Source organism: Tachypleus tridentatus, chromosome 6, assembly GCF_004210375.1.
Source record: "Tachypleus tridentatus isolate NWPU-2018 chromosome 6, ASM421037v1, whole genome shotgun sequence".
Lineage (NCBI taxonomy): Eukaryota > Metazoa > Arthropoda > Merostomata > Xiphosura > Limulidae > Tachypleus > Tachypleus tridentatus.
The window spans coordinates 95,672,838-95,697,270 of NC_134830.1; the positions used below are offsets into that span (position 1 = coordinate 95,672,838).

The 24,433-nt window shown below is 32.0% G+C and overlaps 1 protein-coding gene across 6 annotated transcripts in view; it reads right to left on the bottom strand.

Moving 5' to 3' along the window:
* The window catches only part of LOC143253097 (uncharacterized), a 107,374-nt gene that overhangs the window by 19,031 nt on the left and 63,910 nt on the right, over positions 1 to 24,433 (bottom strand). For 5 of the 6 annotated variants that reach the window (XM_076506347.1, XM_076506344.1, XM_076506348.1 and 2 more), the window contains 2 exons: positions 13,565 to 13,724; positions 12,284 to 12,355 (listed from right to left, as the gene is read on the bottom strand). In XM_076506347.1, the coding sequence (XP_076362462.1) occupies positions 12,284 to 12,355; positions 13,565 to 13,724 (232 nt within the window). Of the gene's footprint in view, positions 1 to 7,324; positions 7,478 to 8,890; positions 8,928 to 12,283; positions 12,356 to 13,564; positions 13,725 to 16,010; positions 16,115 to 16,421; positions 16,470 to 21,482; positions 21,722 to 24,433 lie in introns of those variants that run through there. The other variant, XM_076506343.1, reaches the window with a different exon arrangement.

Genomic DNA, 24,433 nt, shown 5'->3' on the forward strand with positions numbered 1-24,433 from the left:
AATACTATTCAGGAACAAAATTTGTGTTACATAGTGTTATTTTATCCTTTGGCGTTTAACTATCCAAAATGTAAGTTGAGTATGTAGATTTTTAAAATTCAAATTGTTGTTACATTTTAATTTGAAATACATTAAATACTGTGGTTGAAGGAGAAGATTTTGGTTTTGTGGTAAAAAATCACGTAAATGATTTAAACAGTGTAACTTCTAGAGAAATATTGAATACAAGATTGTAAATATTATTGTTTCACTGTATGAAACACTTGTAAGGCCTCATTTAAAGTACTGTTTGAAATTTTGGGCTCTCTTCCTCAAGAGAGACATTGAATTCTTGGAGAAGATTCAGAGAAGAGCCACATGGGAAGGATTGTCCTGTGAGGAAAGACTGAAATCTCCAAATTTTTTTTTTTTTTCTCAAAAGATAAAGGGGCAGTAGGGATTTAATTGAAGTGTTTAAGGTTATTAAAGGTATTGATAATAGAGGTCCATTAAACGTTTTTGTGTTTAACAGTGAAAACATTAAGTACACTTAATTATAGTGTACTGTGTAGTGTATGCCCAGAGGGCATACATTCAAACTTTAGCAACATTGGAGTTATCTGAAGTTTAGACAGTATTACTTTCCAAACAGTGCTTCTTTTTTGTAACGGGTTTTTTTGTTATTTGTGCATCATAAAGCACAGAAAAACTTTCTCCTTTAAAGATCACTTTCATTTTCCCTTTTGCTAGAACTTTATGTCCACATGTTGTTTCTACCAATCACCTTTTTTTCTTCATCTCTCAGAGAAACATCTCGCCTTAATTTGGTATGAACATTTGTGGGTAGAACCAGTGTATTACAAGGATTTTCATCAATTAGCTTGTGGAAAAGGTTCCTGAAATAATGATTTTTTTTCTTTGTAGTATAAGAAGTATTTCTCCCTTAACTTCATCTCATAAATCCAGCTAATTTATGTTTCATTGATGTTTTGTTAGTTAATTTTTTTTATCTTATTGGGTTCTGTCTCTCTTTGTCTTAACAACATATTAAGTCACTGCAGTTTATTTTTGGTATCCTTTAAAATCTCTCTTTCCACACAGGTCCTTATCTGAAATTTTCAGCAATATGTAACTTTAAGTTGTATTTCTGCTATGTTTGGTTTACATATCCATCTAACTAAGCCTTTCAGTTCTTCTAGGAAGAGTTGATGTCTAAATACTGCAGGATCTCGTATTCTTCTACCTTTTGTGCAATACATTTATTAGTTCATCTGCTTTATAGCCAACTGCTGAACTTCTGTTTAAGACATATCTATTTTGCTATGCTATCTATAAATTGGAATTGGTCATTTTATGATGAGAATCCAGGTAGTATATTCAGGTAATTATTTTTTATATTTTCCACATGGCCTCTTTAGGCCTCTTCTTTACACTGTACTATATTCCAAAACTTTGCCCTAGATACACTTTTCTTGTGCAATACTATAAACTTGTAGTTGCTATCAAATGTTGTCCAAATATGGCCCTTTAAAGTGACCAGCATAATGGATGGCTTGTTGTTCACTACTCCACGTGTACATTTTTGAAATTATTTCAAACTGTGTTCAGTACGACTTTTATGTTGCATTCCACCACAGTGCATTGGCTCTCTCTATTGACCGATACTGAACTGGCCAGCTAAATTGTGGGGCTAAATGTAGTAATGCTATGTTTGGAGTAGTCCAAAAGAATCTTTCAGTAAAGAGTTGCACAGCAGTGATAATAGGTGTAAACAAATAAGTTCTCTTATTTCATATTTTGTAGCAGAAAGCACTGAGGCTGAAATTTCTGAGCCAATGCAGAAAGAGGTGTTGTTGATTTAGTATTCATATTTAATAATTCATATTTTAGACATTCTGTTACTGGTGTCCCTTTTTACTTTACCAATTGATTTATTTTTCAACTTTGTCACTAGAACCTTTACAGTTTCCTGTATATTTTTAATAATTTTATAAATCTTATTTGTCTTCAGTGAGAGTTTTCCATTTAGTGGCACAATGTTAAGACCGAAGGCTATAAAGTAGAGTAATAAACACTAAAAGCTAGTTTTTGACACCCTGGTGAGCACAGCTTAGATAGTCCATGTGTAGCTTTGCACTTAACAACAATCAAACAAACGAATCAGCCAGATTTATTTTAACTATTCTTTAAGTAGTAGATCTCTTTTTACTACTATCTTATTTTCCTGTCAATCTTTTCTACTCTTAGGTTTCTTTCTGATTATTTTATGTTTCTTTTTCCTTTAAATCTCTTTTGATCTCTTCCATTTTAGTATTTGTTCAACTTTCTGTATTTTTCCTCTTGATTTAACGATCTCCTCATATCAGTAATAGTTTGCTCTCATTCTGTGAATGCGTATTCATTTTCAACAGTTGAAAATTTGCACCAAGATATTTCTTCCTATATCATTTTGCAATGCTCTTACTTCTTTAAAATTAACTGATTAAAATAATTAAAAAAAGATCAGTCCATTTAAATAAAATAGCTTATTTTTACCTACCACGTTTCTACACATTTCAACACTTTTACACCATCGTAAAGTGTCGTAGGCCTACCTAACAAAAGACATTAATTAACCCAAAATAAATTAACTTATTTGTACAAAATAACTCAATAAGCACGATAGTAAACAGATATCAAAATACTTCCCAGAGACATGTTGCAAATACCTATCTGAGGAAACCTATGTTAAATACCCTTTCAATTAATTCTACCGTGAAACAACTTACTTTCTAACTCTCGGCACTTCATTGAACATTGTATTTATAATCTATTTGTTTGTTTTGAATTTCGCCCAAATCTACACAAGGGCTATTTATGCTAGTCATTCCTAATTTAGCAATGTAAGACAAGAGGGAATGCAGCTTGTGATTAACCCCCCTCTCCAACTCTTGGGTTACATTTTTACCAAAGAATACTGGGATTGACCACAGCTTATAAAGCTCTCACAGTTGAAGAGGCAAGTGTGTTCGATGTGTAATGGGGATCCAAACACGCGATCTTCAGATTACGAGTTAAGCACCCTAACAACCTGGACATGCAATGCCCATTTGCAATCTGTATTTGTTCTAGATATTCTATAACTTGCTTGATCATAACGTTATGTACTTCAGCTAACTTCTGTTAAATGTGATAGGAGATACAGTTATTCAGAGTCTCAGTCACAACACGAATCCTGTTGTTTTTGTCATATATACTCATTCATCTTGTTTGTTGGGCTGCTTGTTTATTTTTTAATTTTGTGCAAAGCTACATGAAGGTTATTTGCACTAGCCATTCCTAATATAGTAGTGTAAGACTAGAGGAAGGCAGCTAACTAGTCATCACCACCCACTGCCAACTATTAGGCGACTCTTTTGCCAACGTATATTTGAATTGACCCTCACTTTATAATGCTCCTACGGCTGAAAGGGTGATTATGTTTGGTTTGACAGAACACGCAACCCTTAGATTACGAGTAGAGTGCCCTAACCACATGGTTATGCTGGGCCTTTTTGGGTTCATTCTCAGTTTGTGTCAAAATTACTTAAATCTTTGCTTTTCAATGTATTTGCTGACTGGGCTGTTCCAACCACTTCTCTGGCCCTTAAGTTTCTTATCTTGTCTCATCTTTCCCTAGGTATCTCAATTGCAAGTGTTAACTTTTTCATTTTTCATTTTTATTAGTAACCCAGGTTTGACATTAGTAACACAGAGTTAGTACAAAGATGATGTTTATTAATTAAAACTTTATATCCATCAAGATATTTAGGCTTTCAAGGAGACGTGTTAATTGGTAGTCATAGATAATAGAAGGGTTTGTCATTTGGGTTGAAATTTTATATTCCAAATCAAATATGTTTCTAATTGGCTGAACGATCTGAAGCCCTCACAAGAGAAGAGAAAAAAAAACTTATAAATGAAAAGTCAGAGCATCATCAGACTGTGCAGAGAAGTATAGACTGTTCACATATATAAATATTCATTTTTTAAGTTAAGAATTAAATCTTATGTGATACTAATATTTAAGTTATAAAGTATCTTTTCGTACCAAGTTTAATAATATATATTGATTAACCCTTTATTGCCTCCACTTATCTATCTACACATGCTAGATATCTACAGCATTATATTTGCATATGCCAAACATCATTTCCACCCATATGTCTATGCATACGAGACATAATCTTCATCAAAATATTTACGCAAACTAGATATCATCTTTACCAATACATTTGACCATGTTAGACATCATTTCCACCCATACATTTAACATGATAGACATCATCTGTACCTATTTATCTGTGCATGCTAGGCATCATTTCCACCTACTTATACACGCCAAATGTGTCATGTTGCATGCAATTGCCTTGCATCTGGTTCATTGTGGTCAAAATGTTGTTGCAGTGATGGAAAATACTTCCATGGATGATAACTTTGAAACTAACTCAATAAAATGGTTGTACCTTGCACAATTTAATATCCCATGTCAATAGGGTTAAAGTTTGAATTTATGTAAAATGGTTGTGATTTGTGCACTTTGATATCCCATGTCAGTAGGGTTAAAGAGACACCACATTGGTTCTTAATCACACATACATTGTTTTCTATGCTCTGTTACTTTGAAACAATAAAGCAAAAATTAACACTTGTAGTATTCCACACTGGTGTCGGTTTCAGAAATGATATTCATATCAAGCAGAAAAGTCACTGATATTGAAATCTAATAGAGTAAAGTTCAGAAATCTATTCAGTGACCCATCTGGTGAAATGAAAAATGTATAGAATATTTTATCAACAAAACTCGAAGTAAAGGCGATGATCAATGCCTGAAAAGTAAGAATGTAGAATTGACAGTTCAGAAAATAACATACTTTCACCTTAAATAATATACTGTAACATTATTTAATTTGATAGTGTAGGAGCAAACCTTATTAAGTGTTTCACACCATTAAATAGATTTGACAATGTAGAAAAAATATTCACATATGTAAACGTCATAGTACACAGTTAACTAGGTTTGACATTGTGGATTATAATAAAATTCACTGTGTTAAATGTCTATTGCATCACAAACCATGTTTGATAGAACAGAAAATAATAGCATTTTCATCTTAAATTTCTTATTACATCATTACTTTTCTTTTTAAATTAAATGAATATCAATTTACTATATAGAATTATTATAATATATAATTCCAAAATGGAGTAATTATATGGTTACACTGTACTTAAAGTGATCAGAAAGGTTAAAAACGATGTATTGTTTCTATTGAATGTAATACATTATAAACTCCTGTATCTTCATGATAGCAACATGAAGTGACTTCACATTACACCAAAGTTGTGATGGATCAACACCATGACAATTCTTTAATGCACAAAATTTGGTCTTTAATTAATAACAACTGATGGTCAGTAGGTGTAAACCTGTAAACTGACTCATAAAAAAAAAATCACATCAATGTATTTTATAAATCCACTAAAGGTGCTTTGGATTTCATTGCAGAAAAAATACAAGTACACAAAAATTCTAAAAGAAATTATATTAAGTAACAGTTTTGGAACTGACCTGTACTTATAACATTAATTACAGTAATTTAATAGTCACCTTAAACATCAAACGTTTCTCAAAATAATTTTATAATTTAGATAAAATTCGAAAGGAAATGCAAAGAGTTTATTTCACTTATAAGGATTCTTAGGGTGTCTCACTACAATATCATACATGTGTATGAAGTATTCCTTTATCACTGTAATTAATGTACGTGGTATTACTAACAGTTAATGTTAAGAACAAGTACAAACATTGCTCAGTACATAATTCTCTGTACTTATATTTGCGATAACAAAAATCTTTCCAACAGAATTAAGAATTCTGTACCATATTCCAACCAAAATAGAACCAATCTATGAGGATGACTGGAATATATTTCAATAACTTTACTGTCTAAATCTTTTTATTATTTTTTTGCTTACAGAACAATTCTCTTTCATTAGCATTTTATTCATGTATGAAATGAAATATATACAAATATATCTTAGCTAAGTTATGAATTAAGACTTATCACTAAAGACTAATCAGAAGTTATTAATTAACTCCAATAACTCCTCTGTGTATATTTAGTGTAAAAAAATATCAAGGTTTGAAATAAAACAAACTTCAAAGTATGAATATAACATTAATTCACTATCTGGGTAACTTGAATGTCATATTAAAAATGAAAATACCTAAAGGGCTAAAATCCAAATATTTCTTACAACTGATTGGGTCATACATGAATGTCAAAGTGATAGTTATTATTTACTAATATCAAACCTCACTCAGTTAATGAAAGTGTTTGTATGTCATAAAGAAGTTCTGTATCATGGCATTATTGTCTACGTTTTAAGAGCTTCAGACTGTGATTTCTTTGTTCTAACAGATTTATCATTATACATTTGTTTTAGTACCTACGCTTGTTTCAATAGTTTTCTTTTTTGCATGTGACGTATATGGTTGGCCATGTATTGCACAAGTCCCATCTGTTCTTGAAATTTGTAGAAGATCCTCAAGAGTAAGATTTCACAATATTTATTTTACAAAAACACTAGCATCTTCCAACTTTGGTGAATATTCTAGAAACTCACAATAAACTGTATAAACCAACATAACAAGAACAGGAAGAATATTATTAGTCAGTTAAAGTCAGTGTGATGTAGGCCTCAGAAGCTATAATTGTGATTAACACCAATTAATCATAAGACTACAAAATTTGAGACCAGGTATGTAGTAGATTTTGAATATTACAAACCATTCAATTTCAGCACATTAATTTGGGATATTATTTTTGCTACAAGAACTTTAAATAGCATCCCTGGCAAAAGTGAGCTTGTAACCAGTGCAAAGCCATCCAAGATAGCCAGCTTAAGTGACAGTCTCAACTTGGATTGAATTTGCTTGTCATGGGCCTGGACTGTCGATAAAATATCGAGTTCTAGACCATATATAAAACTCAGTATTGTTTCTAAGACTCTTGTACCTATACCATAATTCTTATTATAAATTGTATTGTTTTTCTTTTTTGTATATTTTGATATATTTGTGTCAAAAAAGAGAATAGTACATGTCAATCTTGTTGGCAAATATCATATTTTAATACATACTAACATTTAAATAACGAATAAATTCAAATTACCGATTATTTAGAGCAATAATACATAATATATGCATTATGACAAATCAATGACTTGTCTGAAATAATATATGTGTAACATTGTCAATTTAATTTATTCTCAACAGACTAAAACTAAACAGCTTACTGTATTCACCACACTGCGCACTCACCAATGTTTTTAACTCTTTCTTCCACAGGTTGTCGGAAAAAAATAATAAACTTCCTAGCATCGAGCCTGATTTCGTTGGTGTTTTTCAGTAAAGCAAACAATGGAGCAAGAGGAAATGCAGCCACAAAAATTGTGACAAATCCAAACTGCAACACTAGAGAAGGAGAATAAATTACAGAAACATTTATTAACTAAACTGTACATTTAATGTATAAGGAAGTTTTTATGATTAATGGAATTAGACAGTTAAATATAGTCTAAAGTTACTGTAATTAATAGAGAAAATCTAACCTAATGTAGTTGATTCAGGTCTAGAGGTGGTTGAATAATAAATTTAATTTCTAGTTTGGTATAAAAGTCAATACAGAAACATTAATGTCAAACACTGGCTGCATTAATAAGAGATGTTTTATTATTAATTTTAACATGATTTTATCTCATTTTTATTTCGAAATGGAATTCCATATTTTAAAATTTATTTTATTAGCAGCCTTCATACACAAGTCTTCAAATTATAAAATATTATGTTAAAACACATATATATCCTTGACATAAAATGCATGATGTCGATTTATTGGACAAATGCCATATTACAGATGGAATGTTCACTATATTTCTGAATTTATTACACATATCTACACAAGATGTTGCAAGCTGTTAGTATAATGTGCAAGTCTGTTGTATGCTAAATATCAAATACATTGGAAAAGAATTTCTAATCAAGAAAGGATGGTATAATTGAGGATGGCAATCTGAGTTACATATAACATGTTAATGTTTATGTAAAGACTGAAAATACTATATCCATGGCACTGTTTGCATATTGTGCTTGCACTGCCTTTAGAGCCTCTAAAATGTATATTTACAAGTTTTCCTTTTCAGTATCCCTGTACATTGTATATGATATTTACTCTTCTTCACCATGAACTGTCACTAAATCAAATACATAATACCAAATTAAAAGTTACAAATAACCATCTAACCTTAAAACTATCATAAGTATATTTATTTAAATACTGTACAATTTGTCATGTACTTCTGTATATATTTGTTAGCAATGTGAACAGTTTTCACAACTTTGATCACAAGACTACATGGTATTACAACTAAATATACTTTACTGTGTTTCACACTGATCCACTAGTTTATTTAACAAAACACTCAGACTTGATCAATAATAAAACTAAGACTGGTAAAGTGATAAGAAAGTTTCGCCATCTGCTGTTCGTGATGTTCAATATAATTATATATAATTACTTTTAATGTTATTTTATTACATTCTGTATAAACAGAAAAGTTAATTAAATTTAAATAAATTCTGTTTTTAAAAGTGTGCATAATTTGAATTCATTCACCAATAAAATGTACATGTTTTTTCAAGATGTATAAATTATTCTGATAAACTTTGTATGACTGTAACGGTATTTATCTGGCACTAAAATAAACAGGGATAAGAAATTTTGCAGTTAGATTCTGGTTAAATTTTGTTTTTCTAAATTATGAACAAACATACAAAATAACCTATGTCCATTTGGAATTGCTAAAATTAGAAACAGGTAAAACTTACCCAATTCAGTAAGGTAGGTAGCTATTCTTCTATAAATCTAGAAAAGTTTAATAGTTTATCAGTTGTTTCAAAAAGAACATGTACACTAGCCATCCATAACTTTAAACTGATAAGACTAAGAAATGGCACCTATTGCCACGTCTTGGGTTACTCTAATCAAATAGCAGGATTTGACAATCACTTATACAACATTCCCATAATCCCAATGTTGAAGAGCATTTTTGCTGCAACAGGATCAGAACCATAAACCCCCAGGTTCAGAGTTCAGCACACTGACCACTAGGTGAATGAAACAATACCAAAATATGTCAGATATCAGTGTGATATGAATATGGTAATTTTATCTCTGGTTCAGTGTTCATTCTCTTTTGATTTTTTTTACTCTGACTTGTAATTTTTGGTGTTTAAATCATGTTTTTCTAATCCAAATTTGCATACATGCCCAGTCCAAAGGTAAAAGAACAAATACATAATTAACATACACTAATTCCTGTGCCTAGTATTTGATCATTCAAAGATGACAGGTGTGTTTATAAAAAAATTGAAAAGTTATTTGGTTTGATTTGTTTTGAGGTTTGCACAAAGCTACACTAGAAGTCCTTAATTTAGCAGTGTAAGACTAGAGGGAAGGCAGTTAGTCATGACTACCCACAGCCACACCTGAGGCTACTCTTTTACCAATGAATAGTGGGGATTGACTTTCATATTATAATGCCTCCATGGCTGAAATGGGCAAAACTGAAAAGTACTACTGAAGATCTTACAAAACAAATATATAGTAGTGTTACTTGCACCTGAACTTAAATACTGAGGTTTTGTCATTATTTTAATAATTTTTCTGCCACGCAAAGTATAAAGATTTTCTTATGATTATTTTGGTGCATTCATGAAAAAATTCCAAGCTATATTAATTTCATTCTTGAAAATACCCTTACATTATTTATAGCTGAACAGAAAACCTTAAAAAATTACAAGTAATTACATATAACATTTCCTTTTAGTCATTAAGAAATCAAAGTAAAAAATAAAAATAAACAACAAAACTAATATGCTTACATACCACTATAAATACACACACACACCACTAAAAACAGGTACTTTATATATATATATATATACACACACTTATATACACATACCACTATAAGCAGGTCTTTGATCCATATCATCTTGAATAAAGCCATAAAAAGAACATTTTACACAACTAGAAATAGGTAAATTTCATATCCCTAACTTTTCTTATTTAAGTGATCCACCAGGTTAAAGGTCATGATGCACACAAGGTTCAACAGTGCAGCTGTGACTGAGGTAGTGAGATATAACATGCTGGTAAGTGTCTGATTGCCACTCAATGTGAAGTACAGAACAGTTTCAATGGATATTCTGTAAAAAAATCACACCAACCACAGCAACAAGAGCTACTGTAACCTGAAGAATAAAAACATAATCTCTTAAGTCTATAAAGAATCACTGCATCAAGAGCTACTGTAACACAGAATATATAAGTAAATTTAAAATAGTTTCAGGGAACTTAAAAAAAAAACACTTTGCTGAAGCAAACTATAATTGGAGTCTGGCAGTTAAAGTCCAGATTTCTTCACACAGTTGGAGGTTGTTTGTCCTTTTACAGAATGGTTCACTAAGTCTTCACCTAGATTTTCTAGGCAGTTAATTGTTTTGTAGAACATGATAAAACAAAAACCATGAAACCTGCAACTGATCAAACAACTCTAAAGTTATGCTTTTTCGTGGCATCTTAACCCATTTAAAAATTACTAAAAATGGGCAATTTCACAATTTTTTGTTTGTCAATGTTTGGGACGTGTACAAAAATATCTTTGTACCAGATACCATGTAAATTTGTCAAAATGTGGCTGAGTAAATGATCAACAAATGTCTCAAAATTATGCTTTTTTCAGATCTCTTACCATCCAAAAAAAGAGAAAAAGGATTCCAAATGGGCAAATCTAGCTATTTTTGTTTGTCATTGTATTGAGCTCATGAATATTTATATTTGTGCCAGTTGTGTTCCAGACTGCTGTAAATATAACCACACAAGAGCCCAAAATATATATTTTTGGGTTGTTTGACATCTGACCTCTTACAAAAGCCTAAATAAAAAAAATTAAAATACTGACTAGACATATTGGACCAAAGTATGACCCTACCAAGTTTCAAGATAATCTGCCAAGATATATAGATATGGCAGTTGACTGAAAAGGATTTGGAAGAAGATGAAGCAACAAAAAAATTATATCTCTCTCATGATGATGAGGAACCCACATGAAGTAAAAATGTATCTCAAGATGGCTGGTATGGATATTAAAACTCTCTTTATTAACCTGAAGGCCTAAGAGACCTAAGAAGGTCAAAACATTGTTCTCTAATTTATTTTAATAAAAGTTTTAATACAAATTCTAACAAACACTCGTACACAGCAGGCTGTTGAAGAACAAACATATTTGTTATGTAAACATATCAAAGTAAACATGTTACTATGTCTGTTTATGTTGCATTAACCTTTGTTGTATTATCTTAAAAGAAGGGGATAATAAAACCACAACTTTGGTATTGGAACATCTAACCTGTTTGTTTGTTTGTTTTTTTTAAAAAAGGGATAAAATTTAATGAACTTTAAGTGATTTGCTTTGTTTTGAATTTCGCACAAAGCTACACAAGGACTATCTGCCTTAGTTGTCCCTAATTTAGCAGTATAAGACTAGAGGGAAGGCAGCTAGTCATCACCACCCACTGCCAACTCTTGGGCTACTCTTTTACGAACAAATAATGGGATTGACCGTCACATTATAATTACAAGTGCCTTAACCACCTGGCAGCCAGGCCAGGAACTTTAAATGAGAATATTTCAAACAAGCATAAAAGTTAACATTTTAAACTTTCAATCTCAAACAATGTTCTATCAAGATCTTTTAAACTTTTATTATTAACATCTATTTTTTATACTTTGCTATCTTTTAAACTACATGTAGTGCATTTATACTGAATTATTAAAAAAAGTTTTATCACCCTTTTTAAATTATACCTTTGAAGACCATTTACCCAAAATAATCGAATTTTTCAAAAAGAATAAGGCATTTTTTTAAGTTTAATAATTTTCAATAATTTTAAGAAAGAATTCATACAAAAGATAGATAGCTTGTTAATTTTGTTTGATAGGATATATTTAGTTACAGTTTTGTTGTAAATCCAAAAAACACTTTTACTGTAATCATAAAACTTACAATCTGATAATCAACTACAACACTGTAAAATCATCATTAAGAGATAGATCTAGGCTTGTATAAAAACAAGACAAATGGTGGGAAAAACTGGACAAAAAGTCAGATTTTTGTTTTGATGTTTATTATAAATTGATAATAGTGATGTTCTTACCCCTGTAATAAAGTTTACTTTCCTTTTCTTTACTGTTGATAACTGAGCTAAATATTCTAGCCTTGGATGATCCTGGTGATATAAAAACAAACACATCATGATCAACAGTTCAGGTAAGACATCATATCTATGTGTTAAGAAATTTACATTTTTAAACATGTATTTTTGAGAAACTTTCTCAAAAGAATACCTCTAGGGAACATTCAAAGATTATTTTTATAAGACAAAGTTTGAAAAGATGTTCAAAGGGAAATACTAGAGAGTAGCCATAAATATCATACTGGAAACAAGCAAAGTTAAAAGTCCTGAGCACCCAATCAAGGTAGGAAAAGAAGGTCATCACATGCAAGATTTCAGTTATAGAAGTTTAAAGTCTTGGATATGTAGCAAATTTGATGTGCTTTATGTTAGTTTGAAATTAAGGCCATTTCAAGTATTGCAGATATACAATGTTGGACGATTTTATGTTGCTATGGGCATCCATTACTACACATCTCATGAGGATTTTCTTAGTGAGTTACTTTCTCAAAATTCAGGTCCTTTGTAAAGTCAGTTTTATATTACTGGATATGGTAACATGAGCACACATGCACAGTGTCATTGTAACTTCTATTCTGTTATCCAGGCACAGTTGAAAGAACAATATAATAAAAATACACACACACAGGGGGTGGACAAGAAAAGTGGCCCTGTTGAAAATGCTGTTAATTTGTTATATATTTTAATAGATAACAAAAAATTGTGTAAAATGTACTTCACAAAATCCGTTCAAATATGATATCAAATAAATTAACAACATTTACAAGGGAGGGGAACTTTTTTTTCTCCCCTTGTATATAAATGTATATATATAATTTAAGCTATTTTATGCGTGTTATAATTTGTAGTTATTCTAGAATGAAAAAAGGCATTATTTATGTTAATTTCCTAATTATTTATAGTGGTTAAATCTATCAAGTCCATACAAGGTTTCATGAGTAAAAATAACAGACAAAACATTACGCTTTTTTCTTTACAAAAATGTTTGATAATTATCTGGAGGTTATATAAATTTTGTATGTGAAATTTGAACATTTTCTGATGCATACAAGTATTTTTAATCTTAAGATCAAAATTACTATGCATGTTGGATAATCAACATGCAAAAAGAAAATAGGCACAAGAAAAGCATTACTTAAAAAAAGTCTTAAAACTAAATAACAAAAAAAATTTCAGAGTCTGAAGAAGAGAATATTATTTATTCCTCTTCAGCTTTAACATGTAAATCTATGTACTATTTACCCCGGAATGACATAACATCATCAAGAAATACAGCAGCACCATTGTCGAAAAGATGAGTTATTCTTGCAAAAGTGCACGTCTGGCCTAATCTTCCATATCTACATCTTTCTACGTCACACCGAGGACATAAAATGGTGTCCTTGTAGTCTTCAGAAATTCCCTTAGTGTAAAAAAAAATGCATTTTAGTTTTAAGTCTATAGAAAAAACACAGTACAGCTGAACATCCAAACAAACCATAATATACAACTATCAATTTCAATAATAATGTCACATAAAATAACTGATTAACTGAAATTATGTTTAAATCAATTTATCACAAAAATTATTTAAAACATTTTAAGGTAAATTAATGGTTCAAAACATATCAACCAATAAAAATTAATGGTTCCAATTATTATTCTTTGTAATTATTCCAGCAACAAATGGCTTGTGTGAAAATAATTAACTAGCTAACCATTGATTAATTAGTCTAGTGATTAATCACTTACCACATTCCATCAATCACGTAGCTCTAAGTAGCTGATTTATCTGAGGTATTATTTAGAAAATGATCAAACACGAGTTTTCAAAATAGTAAACTGTTTGATTACTCTTTTATCTTTTTTCTCCCCCTTATTCATACCTGTAAGCATCACCCAACAAGGTAAGTCACCCATACAGAAAACACAACACTCCCACTGATGATGCTTAAATCAGCATACAGGTGTAAAATCCAAGCCAAGCAAAGTACAGGCCGATCTTAACTCCAAAATATTCCCTGAAAAAATTGAAAGGAACAAACACTGAAGTGACTCTTATCAAACAGAATATAGTGGGTACAATAACTAATGAGAAACTCCAAAAAATCCATCCTTAAAGAATTTTATATATATATATAAAGATTTGTCTCAATTTTAAACTCTGACCAGAATGAGAGCAAGGTGATTTTCATGCTAAAATTAATAAAATTTATATATCTTTAATATTACAGTTTCCTAACTTCATTTGCAGAGCTTCTAGAATCTTCTAATTGAATAACAAGTTATTTTAGGTAAAATTTTATATGTTATGCATTATTTTCTCTACCCTTACACTACATGATCTTAAGCCATTTGTTTAACCTTGTAACCACACAAAAAAAAAAAAAAAGAAACAACATTTTTCACTTCTAAAATCCCTGCAGATTATAATAGAAGCTTATCATTATTTATCCTGACTATCGTCAGGCTTGCATCAGTTAAATATGACACTAAGCCCATGTAACAAGCTAGGAATCACCTTGTATACACTTAGTTCAAATTACAGCATAAAATTATGTAATATAATCTTCATACATATACACAAATATTGCAAATAAATTAATCTATTTCTTCATTTATATTTTCTCGTGTTACCTAATAAGTATTTTTTCTACTTTTATAACAAACAAAATATGTACATAAAAAATAACAAAAATCTAGTACTTAATTGTGAATGCTGTAATTTCTTTTGTTGTCAAAAACTTAAAGTGTTGAGAGATGCTAACCCAAATTTTCACTTTTTTATTTTTTTCCAAAATTATTTATTAATTTCAAATATATACTTTAGAGCACAAACAATAATAAACACAAAGCATACAATGTCCTATAATTATTACAATTTAACTGGTTTTCTAACCAAACATTGTGCATTAAAACAATTTCCTTAGCTGGTTAAACTATACTTAGTGATAGCAGATTTGAATCTATGTTCCGATAAACTTAAAAGCCATCCTGTGAACGAGATGGCATAAAACATAAAACAGTAGATTAAATATTGGTTATCAATAATGTAATAGCAAATGTCAAAGACAGAGAGAGAGAGGGAATTATTGACATTTTTGAAAGACTGTATATAAGAGAACAGAGCTTTATGAGATCGCTTGGTAACTTTAACATTATGTTATGTATTAGGAAAATCTGTATGTCTGAAAGTTGTATTCAATCTCAGTCAATCAAATACAAGTGAAAAGACGATCTAAGATGAGCAATTTGGAACAAACAAGTGCCATCATGTGATACAGAAATGTGAACACTAAGATGTTACAAATTAAAATATTTTACTTTTGAAATTCAGAAATTAAAACTATATTACATAATAGAAACATCTGATTAACTATATACTTATACTATTAGATCTACATCTATTTTGACTATTACCACATCTTTATAGAATTTTATAGCTCAATGAAAATAATACATTAGCAACACGAAAGAATTCTCTCCCTCCTATCATGACTGACTCTCCTTATATATAATTATTGTATTTGGAATGATCTCTTTCAAAACACAACCAGTATGAATAAAACACCAACTGAGACTCTAAACATGGCATACAAATATAAGATTTTTCTTTTTTCAATCTTTAGGTAATGCTCAAAACTTTTACCAAGTGCTTTTCATATTAAACAAATAAATTATATCCAAGTAATTAATTATTAACACTCACTTGATGTCATCAAGAGATTGTTCTTTATATATTGCTGAAAACGAAGCCCAGTTGTTCATTAACCATTTTCGAGGAGCTTTTTCATCTGACGAATTACATTCCCCCTAAAATACGTCAAAGTAAATTATCAACATAACTATTATTTTACTGATACAGGAAGTGAAATATCTCCAAGCATAATGATAACTAATAAAAATATGTTAAAGTGCACTTTACTGGAAAATAATATTAATAACAAACTACAGGAAAAACCCTATCACACAAATTCATCAGGTTATGAACCTGATATAATACACACTGGCTGTAGAAATAACTGTGAAAAATGCTTTTAACATATGAAAAATTGTACTTTCTCAATACTTTATCAACATCAAGCACACTTGGAAAGAAGAATCCAATAAGTTAACTGACCTCATGTAAAAGGAAAGGCAGCATTATCATTGATAAGCTTGGTTGTTCCTGAAAAAATAGGAGAAAAACACAGTATAAATATATAAGGCATGAAATATTTAAATATGAAAATATTTAATAAAACAATGTAAGGAGTGATTGCAATGACTTTTATTCATCACTATATATCCTACGTAACAAACCTAAGCACGCACGTCAAGTACTTCAGGGTTGCTAGCAACTAAGTTTGTTGTTTTTTTAGTAGCTTAGGAAGCCTATAACCATGTTATTATTTACCAAATTTTCATTTTCTTATTTTGATGAAATAAGGTTTCATTATACTGTTCTGTTGAGCCATTGAAAACAGGATTCAAAATTAAAGCTTACAGAGAAATAAAAGAAACTTATTGGACTGCTAATCTAAATACTGTTCAACCTTTTGGACTTAACCTAGAATCGATGATCTTCCTTCACTGGTTTCATCTTTGTCGAAAAAATTATTTTTATTCTTTGCTTATTTCTTCTTGTATTGTGAAAGCTGAATTCAGTAAAACATACTATTTGTTTAAGATAATTTTTCACATGATTTTTTATAAACTGATTAGTGTATCTTTTTTAAACTGTCTCCAGGTGTTACCTTTACTTTACTTAAATGCTTAAGTTGAGTTTTAAATACACACATATTCAGCCATTTCTAAAGTAAAATATTCCTGACACCTTTTTGCATACATTCTCACCATTGGTTATATTAAACTGGAAATGAGACATTTACACCAGAGCATAGAGAAATAGACATTTCTTGGAAAACCAGATGACCTTCCTGACTACACAATCACTCATTTGATTACACCACCATTTCCAATATGTAACTGAAGAAAGGTCCACCTTCAAAAGTGCTCAAATTACGGGGTTTATATTTCATTTCTATCAAGACATCTTGAACCTACATGTTTTACAACATCTTGAATGACATGTACAGTATATTGTCCAAATAAAAAAGCACACACACCTCCAATACTGGGTTACAGTCTAAGAGTTAACTGACTTCTTTCCAAATTGTTTATTATCAATAGACTCTATATTTATTGCATCACAACACATAATGTCATGTTTTTGCCTGTTACAATGCTACCTATATAGGACTGACCAAAACATTAGGGAAAGTTGCTTACGTTCTACATAAAATACAGAGTGAGCCATAGCTGAAATTATTTGATTTAACTGTGCATTGGTTTCCATTTCTGTGTGATTGTATTAGGAATAATCAGGGTTACAGGGATTTTATTCATTTCTATTAAAACTTCTCGAACTTGCATGTTTTTCTAACACCATAGTTATACTGTTCTCATAACGTCTTTAGACAGGAGACAGTGGTTCAAAACTTCTTTCTCACCTACAAATACATGGAAACCACAAACTAGGGATATCACAAACCTAATGGATGCTTCCTCCACAATCAATTTTAATCAACACAATCTTAAAAATAGGCATCACAAACAATGTCATGTATTTCTATGCAAGTGAGGCCAACAGCAATATTAGCATGTTTTAACATGAAAAATAACGTTAAAGACCTAACAACAGCCCAGTGATCACGTGCTCAAAAGGTGCCTCAGACAGCAGACAATTAAGGAAAGTTTAATTCTTATATGCTTTGAGAAAAAACAACAACATATGTTTGGGCTAATACGGTATGTTCAGTATGATGTACATTTTATAAATTGTACCACGTAGTTTCCATGTACACGCAAAAGCTTATAAGAGAACAGGTTTGGAAAAATAAACCTAGGATAAACTGAAATATAGATATTAGCTGGAGTTTTAAAAGCCACCTAGCCCTCTTCCCCCAAAGCTATGGGGTTGTACATATTTTTAGATGCATACTGAGCCATCCTGGACAACTTTCAGTGCGAAATAAACTTTGTAAACAAAAATCAGAAATCAGTTACAACTTGTCATTTTACCACATGAATCAATCTGACAATCACATAAACCTAGTAAAGTATTTGAAACTGTAATGCTTGTACCTTATACACATATCCAATTGGTTTTGTAAGACCTCTAGTTACACATTTCGCAATTAACCAGCTATGATTTGTCTTGTAAAAACAAAAGTTTATTTCACATTAAATATGAATGAAGTTTTGTAGTCATATGCAAAAGTTATTTAATAGATGTTTAAATATTGTATTAAATGCAACTTTATGATATATGTGCTGCTATCCAGTCAACAGCTTTGTTTTTAATACTTGAGAAGTACAACCTAATACTTCAGTATTAGGTCACACGTACCACAGGTAAGACAAAAAATTTATTCCAGTGCTACTGCATTTTGTTCTATACTTTTGTTTATATGCTTTTGGTTTCAAATAACTCATCTCCACTGTCCCCATCAGAATGTAATGTTGTACATTATTTTACCAAATTTAAAGTTTAAGTCAAAATAACTTAAGAAGAAAGGATATGTTTAGATTTAAGCACAAAGCTACATGATGGGCAATCTATGCTCTGCCCCCTGTGGGTATCAAAACCTGGTTTTTAGCATTATGAGGTATGTAGATGTATCACTGCCCCACTGAGAGATCAGAAAAAAAAACAAGCATCTACAGAAATTGTGAGTAATGGCTAATGAGAAGAGTGTATGTAAAAATCAAAATAAGGCCTTATATGGGAATGTACTGATTCATTTTGTCTCAGCCTAAATCCAGCTTTTGAATTGCAAAATTCTATGAAAAACAATCAACAGGAAACATTTTCATTGTTACAATGATACCAAACAAAGCTTTATATGGCTCAGATATCCAACTTTAAGGTTATATGTATCACAGGAGATAAAAAACAAGTAAATGCAGGAATTATTCCAGTAATACCATGATTCTTGCTATACTTAAGTGTTTACCTTCTTCCTGATGTATAAAAGAAAGGTTTATTTCTTTGTAGTTAAGTATATAGCTACACAATGGGCTGTGCCCCACCTTCGGTTACAAATATTTAAATGTTTTGTTTCTCTCTGACAGTCATAAGTAACTATACATCTTACTGCCCTATATAACAGATCTTAACACTTGTGATGGAATTTGTAAATACCAATATATCCATTTAAAGAAGAGTGCTACTGTAACAGCAATGTTTTTATTACTAGGCTACACATAAGAATGCTAATGTTCATTTTAGATCTAAGCCTAAATCTAGTATTTAGTTTGCAAATGTATATATCAATAGGTATCCACACTTTCACTGTAACAATGATAAATATAAAACATTATATAACACATATATATAATTATATGTGTTCATAACACATGCAAGACTTTCCTTTGAGGAAACACTGGTGGTTACTGGGTTGAGATGATGACCCATTTTTATGAGAAATATGAAAGGGGGCAGAGAGCGCATTAAAATACCTGATGACAGAAGTTATTCCTACATTAATTGTTGACATGGCATTCTATAAACTAGATCAATAAGATTAACTGGATGAGTCTACACACAATGAAACCAATTTATGCAAAATTGCTATTTACAATACCAATCTTAAGTGATTTCTATTTGCAATATGTTTATCATCACAGCTTTTAAAAAGTTAAGACATCTTACAAAGATAGCAGATTGCTAATTCTGTAATATGTTTAGTATATCAACCAATATACAGCCAATTACATGATTATTTACCAATTGATCTGTAATGCACTTAAGTATTGCTAGCAAAACAATTCCAGGTATACTAAAGAAATAAAAATGTCATGTCAAATGTGAATTTTAAAAGTTAAAACAGATGAACTATCATTTGTATCAAGTGATATTGATAATAAATCCCAATACCTGATGGACCTCTTTTAACAGTTTCACTGTCATCTGGAAGAGAATCAAGTTAAACACCTTTACCACAGTATTTCTTGTACCTTTAACTAAAACACACCATATGACGTGTGGATCAGTAATGAAAGTCGAGGTGAACTGTCTGTGCCACACTTATAGCAAGGCAGTCAGTAATGTGAACAGTAACACTAAAGTCTTATGTATTGAGCCCCCAATTTTGATCTAATTAGCAGAAAGACTTTTTAGCCATACAAGACCTTCTCAGGTTCAATCCATCAAAATATAAAATTTAATTAACCCAATTTTTAAAATATGGACACCATGTTCTTCATTTTGCCAGCCTGGAGCATCATAAATTTCATTGCTTCATTACCATCCGCTATTTTCTTAAAACTTTATTTAAATGTTAAAGATAATGCACTAAAGTTAACTCATTTTAAGTTTTGGCACATGCCTTAATATGAAATAACAACTTTCATAGTGTTAAATTAGATGAAATGTGGAAACTTGGCATGCACGACAGTGTTTGATACCTTATTACAAAGTGACATCTAATTTCCAGACCAGTGAATTTACTACAGTAGAATCAAAGTCAAAAATTAAATATTCGTTCTTTTACACCAAGAACGTCACACCAATTCCATCATTACTCTTCGTGACACTTAAGGCTCATAACTAAGATGAATCTGAAATGAAACTTTCGATCAACACAATCGACAACGTCACCCTCTTCACAATATTTTCACTGATTTCTAGGCATTCGACAACTATAATTCGTGTGTTAAGATTCGGAAATTTTTATATCTCAGTGGTTGGTTGGTTGGTTGATTTAGTGTTTTATGGCACAATGGAGCTAGGTTATCTGCGCTCAACATCCGGAAAAAAGGTAAAATTAAAGTAAATGTAGTAAAATTCATAAAAGGAAATGAAGGTAAAACAAAACAGCAAGTAAAAACATAAATAACATAAAACCAACGTTTACATCTAGTCCACAATGTTAAGAGAAAAACTACAATAACAAAAGTCGTAACGAGCTATCTGTAGCATAATGGCAATTATCATAACCCGCCTAGAAGATTAACAGGTAAGTACGAGAACCACTGTCAGTCACCTGAAGTTGGCCTTTCAAGTCGTGGTTCTGGGTTATGTGTCATTACAGCCATTATCAAAAAGTAAAGTAATAAAAGTGTTAAAGACATGTAGCAAAATTGTAATAACTCGCCAGGCTGACTAACGGGTAGTTCAAACAGCAGCATTTGTCACCTGAAGTTGGCCTTTCCAGTCCTGGTGTCGTGTTATTTCATGTTAGAGCCATTTTCTAATTTCAAATCGAACCACAATAAAAAAGATTAAATGAAGAAATATAAAACACTTAAATGACATTAAAAAGATTAATGGCTGTTACAAAACTAAAAACTTTATCAAGGTGACAGTGTCACCGTCACCAATAACACTGTCTAATGTTATGGAAAAACCTTGGGACAAAGCATGTTTAAAATAATGCCGTCGTTGAGAGTCGTAACGATGACAAGAAAAGTACAATGTGACTTATAGTAATCTGAGTGTTACACAAACTACACATCGGTGCATCAGTTCCAGATAAAAGGAAACGATGTGTTAAAAAACTGTGAGCAATGCGTAGTCCAGTCAGAACTACTTCCTCCTTCCGAACCTTACGGAAGCAAGACGGCCAAACTCCACTATATGGTTTTATTTGGAAAAGCTTGTTTTCTCATTGTTCAATCAATGGCACAGATCCGAGTCTTGAATACAGGACCATAGTCCATGTATGAAATAGGCATAGCGATGATAGTGCCAGAGCAGATAGATTTAGCTGCAGTATCGGCGAGCTCTTTTCCATGAATACCAACGTGGCCAGATATCCAGAAAAACTGGATAAAAGTAGATGTTAAAGAGAAATGGGCCAGTTGGTTTTGAATATCAGCATGAACAGGGTGGTGAACCAACGTGAAGCAATTCCAGGGCCAGAAAGGAACTAAGCAAGTCAGTATAAATAATGCAGTTTGAGTACTGCCTTAAATACACAGAGAAGATTAACTGGAAAAAACAGATAGAAGTTTGGTTAAAAACAATGAACACAATATTCTCACAGATTTAAGTACTTATAATTGAAACTAGCCAAGTGGACTAGCCGACCAACCCAAGGAATTCAAGGCCAAAGTGGTGTGTTAGGGTTGGACCCCTCAACCACAAGGATCCTCTTCTCCCCTTCACGGGTCGCCACGTGTGGCAAACACGTGGGTGGATGTTTAGATCCCATAGGAGGTAAACGGAAAGAACAAAACCTTCCCTGGGAGGTCCCCTCACCACGTGCAGGGATCCACAATGAGGGCCATCTTAGTGGAAAAAGTATACTTCATTTCATGTTTTTCTTTAGCTAATTGTTGCATAACCTGTTAGGAAGTTAAATACTGATGACAGAGTAAGTTCCGTAACAGGGTTTCTTTAATCGTTTTTTCAACATGCATTACTCTTACAAATAAACCTTCAACTTCTTTACAGACTTCCTAAATTATAGTAGTATGTAGTAACATCAAAACAATTTACATAAAACTTACCATCACCTCCAACTTGTCTGTCAGGATTTTTTACAGTCTCGTGAGACGTGTCCATCTTCACCATACTTGAAGCAACCAGATTTACTTTTCCTATCCCCACTTGTGTTAGGACAGTCTTGCAACACTTGAAGCAACCAGATTTACTTCTTCTGTGCCCACCTACATTAGGACAGTCTCGTGACATGTGTCCATCTTCACCACACTTAGAACATCCTGTTAAGATGGTTAAAGGAATACTATGTAACTATATGCATGTATTGTCACCCTAATTGAAAATAAATTAAAACTTAACACAGAATTTAAGAAGAATATAATGTTACATATTTTTCATGTTGATTTAAAAAAATATATAATAATCTATATTAGTGTTGCAAGTTGAAAGGATTAGTTAGATTTGATACATTCTCAAACTAAGGAGTCATGTTAAAGCAGAAATTTAAATTCTAACAGGTAACAGGTTGCAGAAACTAAAACCATGTTCAAAACAACTTACAAAAACTTTCCGCCAGAAAATTTAAATGTAAAAGATGAGCCACAGTGAACCCCATAATAAATATTGTATTGTTCTATAATTCTGCGTAAAAACTTCAAAGTTATGTATAGCCTTTGTTTGTTTGTTTGGAAATTTCGCACAAAGCTACTCGAGGGCTATCTGTGCTAGCCGTCCCTAATTTAGTAGTGTAAGACTAGAGGGAAGGCAGCTAGTCATCACCACCCACCGCCAACTCTTGGGCTACTCTTTGCCAACGAATAGTGGGAGTGACCGTCACATTATACACCCCCACGGCTGGGAGGGTGAGCATGTTTAGCGCGACGCGGGCACGAACCCGCGACCCTCGGATTACGAGTCGCACGCCTTACGCGCTAGGCCATGCCGGGCCTATGTATAGCCATCCCCAATTCTTAATTAATATACTAGAGGAAGTGAAGCTTTATTTCCCTAGCCACGAAGGCAAGGAGTAAGGGAAATATCCCTAGTAACGGGGCAAGAAGAGTGGAAAATTTCTCTAGCAACGTGGAAAAGAAGTAGGGGAAATTTCCCTAGCAACGGGGGGACAGAATTAAGGGAAATTTCCCTAGGAATGGTGGCAAGAAGTGAGGGAAATTTCCCTAGCAACGGGGACAGAATTGTGGGAAATTTAGTTAGCAACGGGGAACAGAATTATGGAAAATTTCCCTACAAACGAGGGCAAGAAGTGGAGGAAATTACCATAGCAACGGGGGGACAGAATTATGGAAAATTTCCCTAGCAACGGGGGCAAGAAGTGGGTACAATTTCCCTAGCAATTGGTGGAAGTAGTGAAGAAAATTTCCCTAGCAACGAGGGCAAAAGTGGGGAAATATCCCTAGCAACGAGGGAACAAGAGGGAAAATTTCCCTAGCAACGTGGGGAAAGAAGTAGGGGAAATATCCCTAGCAACGTGGGGAAAGAAGTGGGGAAATTTCCCTAGCAACGGGGACAGAATTGGGGAAATTTCCATAGCAACGGGGGCAAGAAGTGGAGGAAATTTCCCTAGCAATGGGTAGACAGATTTGTAGGAAATTTCCCTAGCAACAGGGGCCAGAAGTTGGTAAAATTTCCCTAGCAATTAAATCAAGAATAATGGAAAATTTGCCTAGCAACAGGGGCAAGGA